The 12,137-nt window shown below is 43.7% G+C and overlaps 1 protein-coding gene across 1 annotated transcript in view; it reads left to right on the forward strand.

Moving 5' to 3' along the window:
• The window catches only part of HAAO (3-hydroxyanthranilate 3,4-dioxygenase), a 24,091-nt gene that overhangs the window by 6,655 nt on the left and 5,299 nt on the right, over positions 1-12,137 (forward strand). Inside the window, exons 3-4 of the mRNA XM_017544867.2 lie at positions 3,278-3,361; positions 3,755-3,861. Of these exons, the coding sequence (XP_017400356.1) occupies positions 3,278-3,361; positions 3,755-3,861 (191 nt within the window). The remainder of the gene's footprint in view (positions 1-3,277; positions 3,362-3,754; positions 3,862-12,137) is intronic.

Consider the following 12,137-nt stretch of genomic DNA (forward strand, 5'->3'; position numbering starts at 1 on the left):
GACTCCACCTCCCTCACCCCTCACACCTACCACATAGACTCCACCTCCCTCACCCCTCACACCTACCTCTTAGACTCCACCTCCCTCACCCCTCACACCTACCTCTTAAGAGTCCACCTCCCTCACTCCTCACACCTACCACATAGACTCCACCTCCCTCACTCCTCACACCTACCACATAGACTCCACCTACCTCACTCGCTTCTTGGGGCGTGCAGGTGGCCAGAGGCAGATGAACTTGCATTGGAATTCTTTGCCTCTTACCCCGGGATCTTGGACAGGGCATGTCATGTCACCTCTCTGAGCCTGTTTCCTTAAGCACGTGGGGACAATGGCCCTGTCTGATGGAAGAATTCAGTGTGCATAGAGTATGTGCACAGAGCCTGGTGCAGTCAGTGCTTGATACGCACTGCTCCTCTACCCGCCTTGCCTTTCCACTTGGCCTGCCTGAAAGGCCTTTCCAGGTCAGAAAGCCAGATTCTATTCAATATCTGCCTGATCCGGTACAGTTAATCTTCTAGCCAGCCCCAGGCCCCCAAACATCATTTACTTCCAAACTGAGCATAATTCCTTTCAGACTGCCCACAGCTGTTCGGGATTTTCTGCTGTTCAGTGATCTGTACCTCTGCTCCAGGCCAGGCCTGCCCCTCGTCACAGGGAAGGCCTCAGAGCAGGGGACAAGAGCAAGAAAATACCAAGTAGCCTGCCTGGTAAGGGTTTAAATCTGGCCCAGAGGATCCCTCCAGACTCCCCTCTCCCAACTTTTCCTTTGCCCCTCTTCCCCTCCCTCACTGTGAAAGGACCCTAGACACACACAGACACACAGACACACACACACACACACACACACACACGCTTCCTCCCAGCTTGGGGGGTGGGGGGAGGAGAGCATATTGAATTCCTCCCTATAAGAGGACCTGGTAGGTTTGTTTTTACTTGTATTAAATAATATTTGTGGGGTTTTTGTTTGTTCGTGTTTGTTTTTGTTTTTTAGAGATGGAGTCTCACTCTGTCACCCAGGCTGGAGTGCAGTAGTGCAATCGTAGCTCACTGCAGCCTCAACTTCTGGGGCTGAAACCATCCTCCCACCTCAGCCTCCCAAGTAGCTGGGGCTACAGGCACATATGACCATACTCAGCTAATTTTTTCTAGTTTTTGTAGAGATGGGGTCTCACCATGCTGTCCAGAATGGTCTCCATTCCTGGCCTCAAGTGATCCTGCCATCTCCCAGAGTGCTAGGATAACAGGCATAAGCCAGCACATCTGGCCTATGGGTTGTTTTAATAATAAAAGCAAATATTGCTCCTTGTAGAAAATACGAGAAATATAGAAAGAAAAGTCCTCACCTCATTCATAATCGCACCACACAGAGGGCCGCTGTGCACGGGCTGCCTATGTTATATTTGTATCGCTACAAACTCAAACCCTGCTGGGTATGATTTTGAATCATTAACGTATCTTTAGCATTTTCTGTTGTCTCATTTTATTAACAGTTATTCAAAAACATAGTTTTTAATGGCTGCACAATGTTTCATGTTTGAATCTACCATCAAATATTTCCATTTCCCCTATAATGATATTAGCATTACTTTCGCGATGAATGTTAATAGCTAGAGGCTGATTGAGTGCTTACTATGCATTGGGTACATATGTGTCAAGTATCTCTGGCATCTTCGCAGCCACCTTTTGAGTAGACAACCGTCGCTTTGTAGATGAGGAAACTGAGGCACACATGGCTAACTGAATTGACCAAGGGCACAGAGCACCCTGGCAAGCTGAGGGCTTTTAACTATGCACTGTGTTAAAAACAGCCTTGCGGCCGGGAGTGGTGGCTCACCCCTGTATTCCCAGCACTTGGGGAGGCAGAGGCAGGGAGATCATAAGGTCAGGAGTTTGAGACCAGCCTGACCAATATGGTGAAACCCTATCTCTACTAAAAATACAAAAATTAACCGGGCATGATGGCGTACCTCTGTAGTCCCAGCTACTCAGGAGGCTGAGGCAGGAGAATTGCTCGAATTGGGAAGGCAGAGGTTGCAGTGAGCTGAGGTTACACCACTGCACTCCAGCCTAGATGACAGAGTAAGACTCCATCTCAAAAAAAAAGAAAAGAAAAGAAAAGAAAAAAAGCTTTGAATGTACACCACGCGGCAGTATGTCTCTGATTAACTGAGGTCTCGCTCCTGAGGGGAAATTACTGAGGTCCAGGTTGTATAGTGACCAGCTATCCGGATTCACCCAGAACTTTCCCAGCTTTAGCACTGAAGGTCCTGCATCCCAAGAAGCCCCATGGTCCCTACAGAAGTGTGAACTGCCAGGGCTCGTCCCACTCATGGCCAAATTGCCCTTCAAAAGGGTTGTGACTATGTGTGCCTAGTGGCAGACGGCAGAGCAACACTTCTCCGAGTCCTTGAGCTCGGCTTGCTTTCTCTTAGTAGATGCTGTTGATAACATCCCTTCAACTATTTGGCTGGAGCTTTTAACACCCAGGCAATGTGTGACTGCTGGAGAGAAAACCTGTCTGCCTCCTCCTCTTCCTCCCAATTCCATGGGGTGATCTCAGTAAATAAGGGACTTAGGATGGAATTGGAAAAATGCAGTAGGAGCCCCCCAGGAGAGCACAGGAGGCACATGCTCCCATCCCCCACAACCCCCAACCCATCCCAGGCTGCCAGCATCATCGAGTCCATTTACCCCAGCAACCTCCACAGCTCCACCCCCTGCCAGGGCATCACCCTGGCCAGAGGCTCCAGAGCCATATACAGCCTTGGGTCTAAGCTGTGGCTCCAGCTGGAGATTAACTAGCTATGTGACCTTGGCCAGTTGATTTACTCTCTGAGCCTTGGTTTTCTTTCTTTATTTTCTGCTGAATGGGGTTAATGATACTTTTGGAGGTTGCTGTGAAGGTTTCTGGTAGAAAAGTGCCTGGCACAGCTGCTGGCACACAGTAAATGGGTGGGTCCCCTACTTGACTGCTGGGTCACTCGGTCCCCAGTAAGCATTTCATCCAGCTCCTGCCCGCCAGCCAGGCAACCGCTGAACAGCCTGGGTACTCTGGTCATCACTTGCAAGACATGATCCCATGTGTTCCCAGCACTCCAGTCCATGGCATGCGTCGGGGAGACAGGCCTCAGGACAGAAGTGATGGAGCTGCCCATCAACTCTAAGGCCTTCAGAAAGTTTCTCAGGTTTCCTGGTCAGAATTCAGGGCCTGGGCAGTGGCCAAGGACCTGGAAGAGAAAGTAGGGAGGGTCCAAGCCTCTTTCCTGTCCCACAGGTATTTTACCAACTGGAGGGAGACATGGTTCTCCGAGTCCTGGAGCGAGGGAAACACCGGGATGTGGTCATTCGGCAGGGAGAGGTGAGGCCAGATCCCAGCAGGGTGGGGAGAGAAGGGTGGCCACAACTGGAATCCGCTCTGTCCACTTCTCCTGGCCCTGGCTGAGGTCTTGTCCTCCCTACCTTTTCCTGCCCTCCACACCTTCTCCTGCCTACCTGCCCCTTCCCCATCCTCCCTCTTCCCCATCCTCTCTCTTCCCCATCCTCCCTCTTCCAGGCTGCCCCATCCTCAGCACAGTCCAATATTCCCTCTGGCTCCCTGGTGTAGGGGCTGGACAGAGAAGAGGAACCAGGGTGGACGAGCAGTGCCCCCCTGCTGCCCAGGAGTCAGCTGGGGACGCCCAGGATGTTGGAGGCGCTGAGTGCTCCATGAGGGATGGCAGCCTCACTGTGCATCTTGTCTGTACCACTGCAGATATTCCTCCTGCCTGCCAGGGTGCCCCACTCACCACAGAGGTTTGCCAACACCGTGGGGCTTGTGATTGAGCGGAGGCGGCTGGAGACCGAGCTAGATGGGCTCAGGTACTTCTGTCTGGAGTACTGGGGTAGAGAAAGGGCAAGCAGCAGAGGAGCGCAGCTCCAAACGGCAGTTGAAAAAATCCTATATAGACACAAGAAAGCACTTCCTGGCCACTAAGTGGACAGGAGGGCTTCGTAGCAGAGGCAGCAGAGAGCCTATCCTATCTTTGTTGGCTGACGGTGGAGGGGTAGGGTGGGGTGGATTCTGTTCTCTGTGACTCCCTGGAGCCCACACAGCTTGATGACCTTTGGCTGAAATCAGAATCTGTGCTTTCTGCATGAGGTTGTTAACCCTGAAAATTCAAAACAGGTCTCAGTTAATTTAAAAGTTCATTTTGCCAAGGTTGAGGACGTGTGCCCATGACACAGCCTCAAGAGACCCTGAGGACATGTGCCCAAAGTGATCAGAGCACAGCTTGGTTTTTTACATTTTAGGGACGCATGAGATACCAATCAACATACTTAAGATAAACATTGGTTCCATCTGGAAAGGGGAAACAATTCAAACCAAATGTGGGAGGACTCAAAAGTGGGAAGGAGGCTTCCAGGTCACAGATAGATAAGAGACAAATGGTCTCTTTAAGCTAAAGGTGATTTTGGGGGCTCAAGATATTTCCTTTCACATTTCCCCTTTTTCTTTTTAAAAATCTTTTGGAGAAAGCATTTTAGAAGAAATTTAGTCTCTGGTCCCAGGTTTTGTCTGACCTCTCATGGCTAGGATGGTTTATTCGTAGAGGAGTAGGTTCCAAATTATTAGGAAAGTTCATTTTTCGAAAGTTATGAAGTCTCATGTCTTACAAAGAGAAAATGGGGGAGGAAGGGAGAAAAATAACAACAAACAAAAGAAAATTGACATAGGCCACATTACTCTGAAGTCTAAACATCAGCAGGCAGGTATGAAAGTTGCTTAGGTACTAAATAGGTTGCTGATATTTTCTTCTGATGATTCAGTTGTCTAGCTTCAGTTCTCAGGGCTTTAAGAAAGCACAGCTCAGTTTTCAGTGACTCTAAGGGGAAAAAAAGAAGGAAAAAAATTGAAAACATTATTTTGAAGACTTGTAGCCAAGAAAAATTAGAATTCAGTCCAAATGGCAGAAAAATGATAAAGATTGAAAAGCTTTAGGCAAGACTAGAAGCTAAAGACAGGTGTACTATAGTTTTCAAAACATAATTTTTCTCTCTCGTTTCCCATTTTTACAAAAGACAAATCAGGGTAGGATTGATTTTTCTTTGTTATACTTGGCCTAATTATTTATATACAGTGCAGCAAGAATAATTATTTTTACCTAGGCTTTTACATTGGCTCTAATGGAACTTTATTCCATAGAAGGAATCTCAGACCTTTTTTTAAAGCCAAACCTAGCCATGTATATGTGCTATTAAATACCTATAAGTTGGGTGATCCTGTTGAGGTTACACAATAAACTTGTGGCTTCTGGGCCTGCCAGAGACAGGCTTTTACTTATCAGAGGTCAGGAACCCTGTATAGGGAAGGTATGAGGCCAGTTTCCCCAGGGATTTTTTATTGGCTCAATAAACCAAGCTCGATTCCTTAAAGGAAAGCACACCATTCCAGTCAAAGCCTTGATAAAATAACCAGTTTCTCCAATTGTGTCCTGTTGCAAAATGAAGACAGAGTCTTATTGCACATATGCACATAACCGTATTGCCATAAGTTAAGAATACTCACAAATAGTTTCCAAATTCTGGAGAAATCAGGTAGAGAGAAACAAATATGCTTCAAATTTTGTTCATAGGAGTATACTAAATTGTTAAAAGCTGTCAATAGCACAAAAGAAAACTTTTCTTGACTCTGAAAAAAACAAAACAAAGGATCAGCAACATTTAAAGCAAAAGTAAAAAAGGTTACTTTAGTCTTCTGTGAGTTCAGTTTACACAGTTAACCTCTGTTCTGCTTGATATTCATAAACATTTCAGCTCTCCCTGAGAGTCCTGAAAGTTTTTCTTCTCTATTCTAATGTCACAATTTCCAGGGTTATCAGAAACCTGTGTTTAGGAACACCTGTTAGAGTTCTATAGCTGATTGTGCCACTGCACTCCAGCCTGGGTGACAGTGTGAGACTCTGTCTCAAAAAAAAAAAAAAAAAATTAGCAGGACTTGATGTTCTTTTTAGACCCAGGAGTCAAAGCCCTGTAACTTAATGTCAGAAGGACATTAAAAGCACATACAGAGAGATGTAATAACCTTAATTTTAAACATATGTAATAACCTTAATTAAAAAAAAAATTTAATCTCAGTTTTTTTCCTAAAACAAGACAATTGCCCATGGATGACAACAAGTTTTAAGGCAGCCATAGTCAAAGACACAATTGGCAAGAAAATTTGTTACCTCTGTAACACATAATAATTTAATATAATTATAATTACTACTGATGATGCACACTAAGTTTTATCAAAATTACAGGAGTTTCCCATAATTTTGGAATACAAACCAATAAGATATTTATACAAATACAGCCCAAAGAAAACCAAATATCATTTCATATTTGACAATGTTTCCTGTATAATTTTTATACCAAATAAGCCAAACTATGTCATTTTTGGACTTCAGGGAACCTAATATCTTTATGAATTAATTAGGTCAGAAAAAGACATGATTTATCATCTGATTTTGGAAAGTTTGTTAAATATTAAAGTTTTAAAACTCTTGGTATAATAAATATAGGATCATTCATTTAACTAAAGTAATAACTCAAGGATTTCAAAAAAGGCAAAAACCTTCATTCTTTGAGAGGAGACTTAATGTTCCAAACAATAAGCTCTAATAAAAACAGCTTGAAACTAATTAACTATATTTTTCAAAATTATATGTTGACAATAAAATATAACCTTCATAAGCCTTTCATAACCTTTACTTATGATTCAGTTAATGCTTCAAGAAAACCTTGTTAATCTGACATGGGGGCCCATATGCTGGTCTTGCATCAGTGTGCCTTTGACATTAATGACGAATTTATAGAGAAACTGTACTTATTTTTTTATTTTTTTGAGATGGAATTTCACTCTTGTTTCCCAGGCTGGAGGGCAATGGCACGATCTCAGCTTACTGCAACCTCTGCCTCTTGGGTTCAAGCAATTCTCTTGCCTCAGCCTCCCAAGTAGCTGGGATTACAGACATGTTCCACCATGTCCGGCTAATTTTGTATTTTTAGTAGCGATGAGGTTTCACCATGTTGGTCAAGCTGGTCTCAAACTCCTGACCTTAGATGATCCACCTGCCTCAGCCTCCCAAAGTGCTGGGATTACAGGCATGAGCTACTGCACCCAGTGAGAGACTGAACTTATTTTCTCTCTCAAAATTGGTGCTTACAATCTCCCATGCCCACCTGTTCCATGATAGTCCCTGGGCCTTGAGGAGTTGAATAGCTTTATGTCCCTGTGTTGTTTCAGGAATGCGGTTTACACTTTGAGTTGCATCTTCTTTTTTTTTTTTTTTTTTTTTGAGACGGAGTTTCGCTTTTGTTACCCAGGCTGGAGTGCAATGGCGTGATCTCGGCTCACCGCAACCTCCGCCTCCTGGGTTCAGGCAATTCTCCTGCCTCAACCTCCTGAGTAGCTGCAATTACAGGCACGCGCCGCCATGCCCAGCTAATGTTTTGTATTTTTAGTAGAGACGGGGTTTCACCATGTTGACCAGGATGGTCTCGATCTCTTGACCTTGTGATCCACCCACCTCGGCCTCCCAAAGTGCTGGGATTACAGGCTTGAGCCACCGCGCCCGGCTGAGTTGCATCTTCTACTGGGCCTGAAGATGGGGCTTTAATTGCTGTTAGTGTTTAAAATTTAGCAGGACTTGGCAATGCACAGCGGTTCACGCCTGTAATCCCAGCACTTTGGGAGCCCAAGGCAGACAAATCACGAGGTCAGGAGTTTCAGACCAGCCTGGCCAACATGCCGAAACTGCATTTCTATAAAAATATAAAAAATTAACTGGGTGTGGTGGCAGGTGACTGTAATTCCAGCTACTCAGGAAGCTAAGGCAGGAGAATCGCTTGAACCAGGAGGTGGAGGTTGCAGTGAGCTGAGATTGTGCCACCGCATTCCAGCCCAGGTGACAGTGTGAGACTCTGTCTCAAACAAAAAAACAAAAAATTATCAGGACTTGGTGTTCTTTTTAGACCCAGGAGTCAAAGCCCTGTAACTTAATGTCACAAGGACATTAAAAGCACATACAGAGAGATGTAACCTTAATTTTAAACGTATGTAATAAGCTTAATTTTTTAAAAAAATTTAATGTTTTTTTCCTAAGCAACCCAAAACTTAATAATAATATGACAACTTGATCATATAAAAGCTTTTGCTGTAAAATTATAACTGAGACAGTGAAAAAGATTTGCCCTAACTAACTCCATCTTGCTTCTAACCTCCAAGCTGTCCTTGTCCATTTCTGGGTATAGGTTGAACTAACTTTGGGAGTAATTTAGTTTAGTTAATTAGAGCCCCTTTTTATATTTTCAGCAGTGAAAAGTGTACACAACACATACATAGACGTTTTAGGCATGCCAATAGAAGAACATCTTATGCATTCATAAAAAGTTTTTTTTCCTGTCTTAGACTTTCAGATTCTTTTTTCTTCTTCTTCTTTTTGAGATAGAATCTTGCTCTGTCACCTGAGCTGGAGTGGAGTGGCATGATCTCAGCTCGCTTCAACCTCTGCCTCTCAGGTTCAAGTGATTCTCCTGCCTCAGCCTCTCAAGTAGCTGCAATTACAGGTGTCAGCCACCAACACCCAGCTAATTTTTTGTATTTTTAGTAGAGATGGGATTTCACCATGTTGGCCAGGCTGGTCTTGAACTCCTGACCTCAGGTGATCCACCCACCTGGGTCTCCTAAAATGCTGGGATTACAGGTGTGAGCCACCATGCCTGGCCAGACTTTCAGATTCTGGATAAACTCACAACCATAGGCAGTTGTCAGCTAAATACCCTTAAAGTTGCATATTAAAGGAAACAACTGAGGTGAAAATTAAATAGCAAAATTTACATGATAAGGTTCAGAGAGAAGTCTGATGGTGCTAGAGGGAGATTAAAGATGGATGCCAAGTCAAACATAAAATTATAGAAATCTATCATAGGATGGTTTAAGAAGACCAATTTTATTTAGATAGGGACTACCTATTTTTTAACTGGATCTCTGAGCTCTGGGTAGAGCCCACACTGAATTCTGGGTCTCCAAAAAGGGAGAATTATTATGAGTTTAGACCACATGATGCTTTTACAGTGCACTTAAAAAAATTTTTTTAAACAAATACATTTCTAAGTGTCTAAACCACACTCTTGCTTAAAACCTCAAGAGTAAGAGTAACCTCTGTTGCAATAACTATTTTAGTCAAAAAAACCCCAAAAAACCAAAACACATAACACAATATAAAAGTCAGTAGTTTAAGAGCCGAGACCAACTTATCTTTTTACATTCTTGGGGTTCCATAAGTAAAAACAGGTTTCTCCCCACAAAAGGAGTCTAGCACCTTCTTCCTTTCTTTAAGAAACGCCAGGCTACTATAAACTATTTTAGGTCCCTCATGCAGCAGAGGGTGTAAGAGAAAAGAGACAGTAGAAGTAAATGAAGAAAACATACTCACACACACACACACACACACACACACACACACACACACACACACCTTGGATGTTAGTTTTTAATTAAGCTGACTCTTAACCATTGAGCTCCTTTAAAAAATCTTTTTAAATCTCATTACCATATTTCAGCTAGAAAAAGATGCTGCTATTTCAAAATTACAGCATTGCTCTTTCAGTTTTGCCTGGCTAGCAAAAGGTGGCCTTGTTATGCAAATAAAGCCCCTTAGCAGTCAAAATAAAAAAAAAAACCGTCCTTTTTTTTCCTTTTGTTCCTCGTTTTTCTCCTCCCACCATACCACTTTTTTTTTTTTTTTTCTCTCAAGACAGAGTCTTGCTCTGTCACCTAGGCTGGAGTTCAGTGGTACAGTCTCGGCTCACTGCAACCTCTGCCTCCCAGGTTCAAGCAATTCTCCTTCCTCAGTCTCCCAAATAGCTGGAATTACAGATGCATGCCACCACCCCCCAGCTAATTTTTGTATTTTTAGTAGAGATGGGGCTTTCACCACGTTGGCCAGGCTGGTCTCGAACTCCTGACCTTGTGATCTGCCCACCTCAGCCTCCCAAAGTGCTGGGATTACAGGTGTGAGCCACTGTGCCCGGCCCTTTATGTGTATGTGGGGGTGACAGGGTAGGGGGAAATTTAGCCACTCCAGAGGCCTTGTTCCCCATAATTAGGAACTTCTTTTGGATTTGATCAAGTCAGATATTGCTGATCAAACCCAATGGGCAAAGACTGAACAACAAAACAGAAACAACAACAAAAAGTAGTCAAGCAAAACAAACGATGGCACAGCTTATATGATTACTGAGCACTCTAATGGTAAGGACAAATTAAGAGCAGCTGGTTGTTAACTTTAGCTAAGACAAACCCCCAATTCAGCTACTTACCTAGGGATGGGTCTCAGCCTCAAGACAGCTCTCTACCATCCTAGAAGCAGGAAAAAACCTCACCTTCCCTATTGGAAGCGAGCTCAAACTCCATAAAGGAGTTACCTGCCTTCCATTGTCAGGGAAGCAGGAAAACTTGCCTTCCTTGTTAGAAACAAGCAAAACTCCAAAAAAAGCAGGGGGGAGTTGCAGAGCAAAATAAACTTTATATCTCCACCAAATTTGGGGAGATCTGGGATTGCCTGGAGCGGGTGCTCCCAGACCTCAGCAAATTGTTCTATTGGTTTGAGCCATAAAGTTAACTCACTCTGGTACCAAGCACCGTTAGGAGACTTGTCAAAGGTCAGGGGTACCTCCACTCAGAATCCCTCTGTGGTTACCAAAATGTCAACTCCAAAAATTTGAGACAGGTCTCCGTTAATTTAGAAAGTTTATTTTGCTAAGGTTGAGGACTTGTGCTCGTGATATACCTCAGAAGGTCTGTTGACAGCTTGGTTTTATACATTTTAGGGAGACAGGAGACATCAACTAACCTATGGAAGATGAACATTGGTTAAGGTGGGACAAGTCAAAGCAAAAGCCATAACTGAAAGCAGGGAGGCCTGCAGGTCACAGGTAGATAAGAGACAAGTGGTTGTATTCTTTTGAGTTTCTGATTAGTCTCTCCAGAGGAGGCAATCAGATACGCATTTATATCAATGAGCAGAGGGGTAACTTTGAATAGAACTGGGGGCAGGTTTGCCCTAAGCAGTTTGCAACTTGACATTTCCCTTTAGCTTAGGGATTTCAGGGCCCAAGATATTTTCCTTTCATTTGGTCTTGTGGGAGGGGTGGGATGTGGAAAGCGGGCCGGAGGGGTGCCAAAGTCAAACCCACCTACCCCAGTGCAGACAGAACTGCTGCTTCCCCCCAGAGTTTAGAGTCTTGGCCAGTGCCTCCCTCGGCTGGTTTCTTTACCCCAGCTCATTCCACAACACGCACTGACATCTGGATGGCGCTTGCTATGTGCCAGACGCCTGGCTAAGGCCTTCGCATGTATTTATTCATGGAATCTTCCCAAAGATCCTATAGGGTAAGTGCTGTTATCACGAAGAAGGTCAAGTTGCTAAAGCGTAACTTGCTAGATCTGGCATTATAGAGAAATATGGAGTTAGGGCCAGGACCGTATAGGGAGGAGTGTGAGTCAACGCCCAAGAGGGGAAGCACACAGGCCCCGCTGTCCACACTCTGATCAATAGCTGGGGCTCTCATTTGGTTCTCGTCAGTTACCCAATTCTTTTTCTCTGAAAGGAGGAAGCAGCCTATTGCTCAGAAAAACATATTTTCCAAAAGCTAAACGGTGTGTTGTTTGGCTAGGTTTTTTTTGTTGTTGTCGTTGTTTTTGATACAGGGACTTACTCTGTTGCCAACCCTGGAATGCAGTGGCATGATCATTGTTTATTGTATTTTTTAACTAAAAAAATTCAAGTTTCCCATCGGGTTACCAGGATCAGGATACTTTGGCCCACATCTTCTGTTATAATAGGCATTGAAAAAATACTTGTTTTTCTCATTATCAAAGTCATACACATTCATTCTCAAAATCTGGAAAAGTACAGGAATGCAAAGTGAACAAAATTAAAATTACTTGTTACTAAAAGGATAAATTTCAAGAAAACAAAATAATAAAAAGGAAAACAAAAAAATTGTCATGCCACCAATGAAACCTAAACTTCCATTGTCTTATTTCTATGCATATCTACATCTTTTCATCTTTTGTTACTTAAAAGAAACTCATGAGTATTTCTTTT

Source organism: Cebus imitator, unplaced genomic scaffold, assembly GCF_001604975.1.
Source record: "Cebus imitator isolate Cc_AM_T3 unplaced genomic scaffold, Cebus_imitator-1.0 Scaffold172, whole genome shotgun sequence".
In the NCBI taxonomy this organism is placed as follows: domain Eukaryota; kingdom Metazoa; phylum Chordata; class Mammalia; order Primates; family Cebidae; genus Cebus; species Cebus imitator.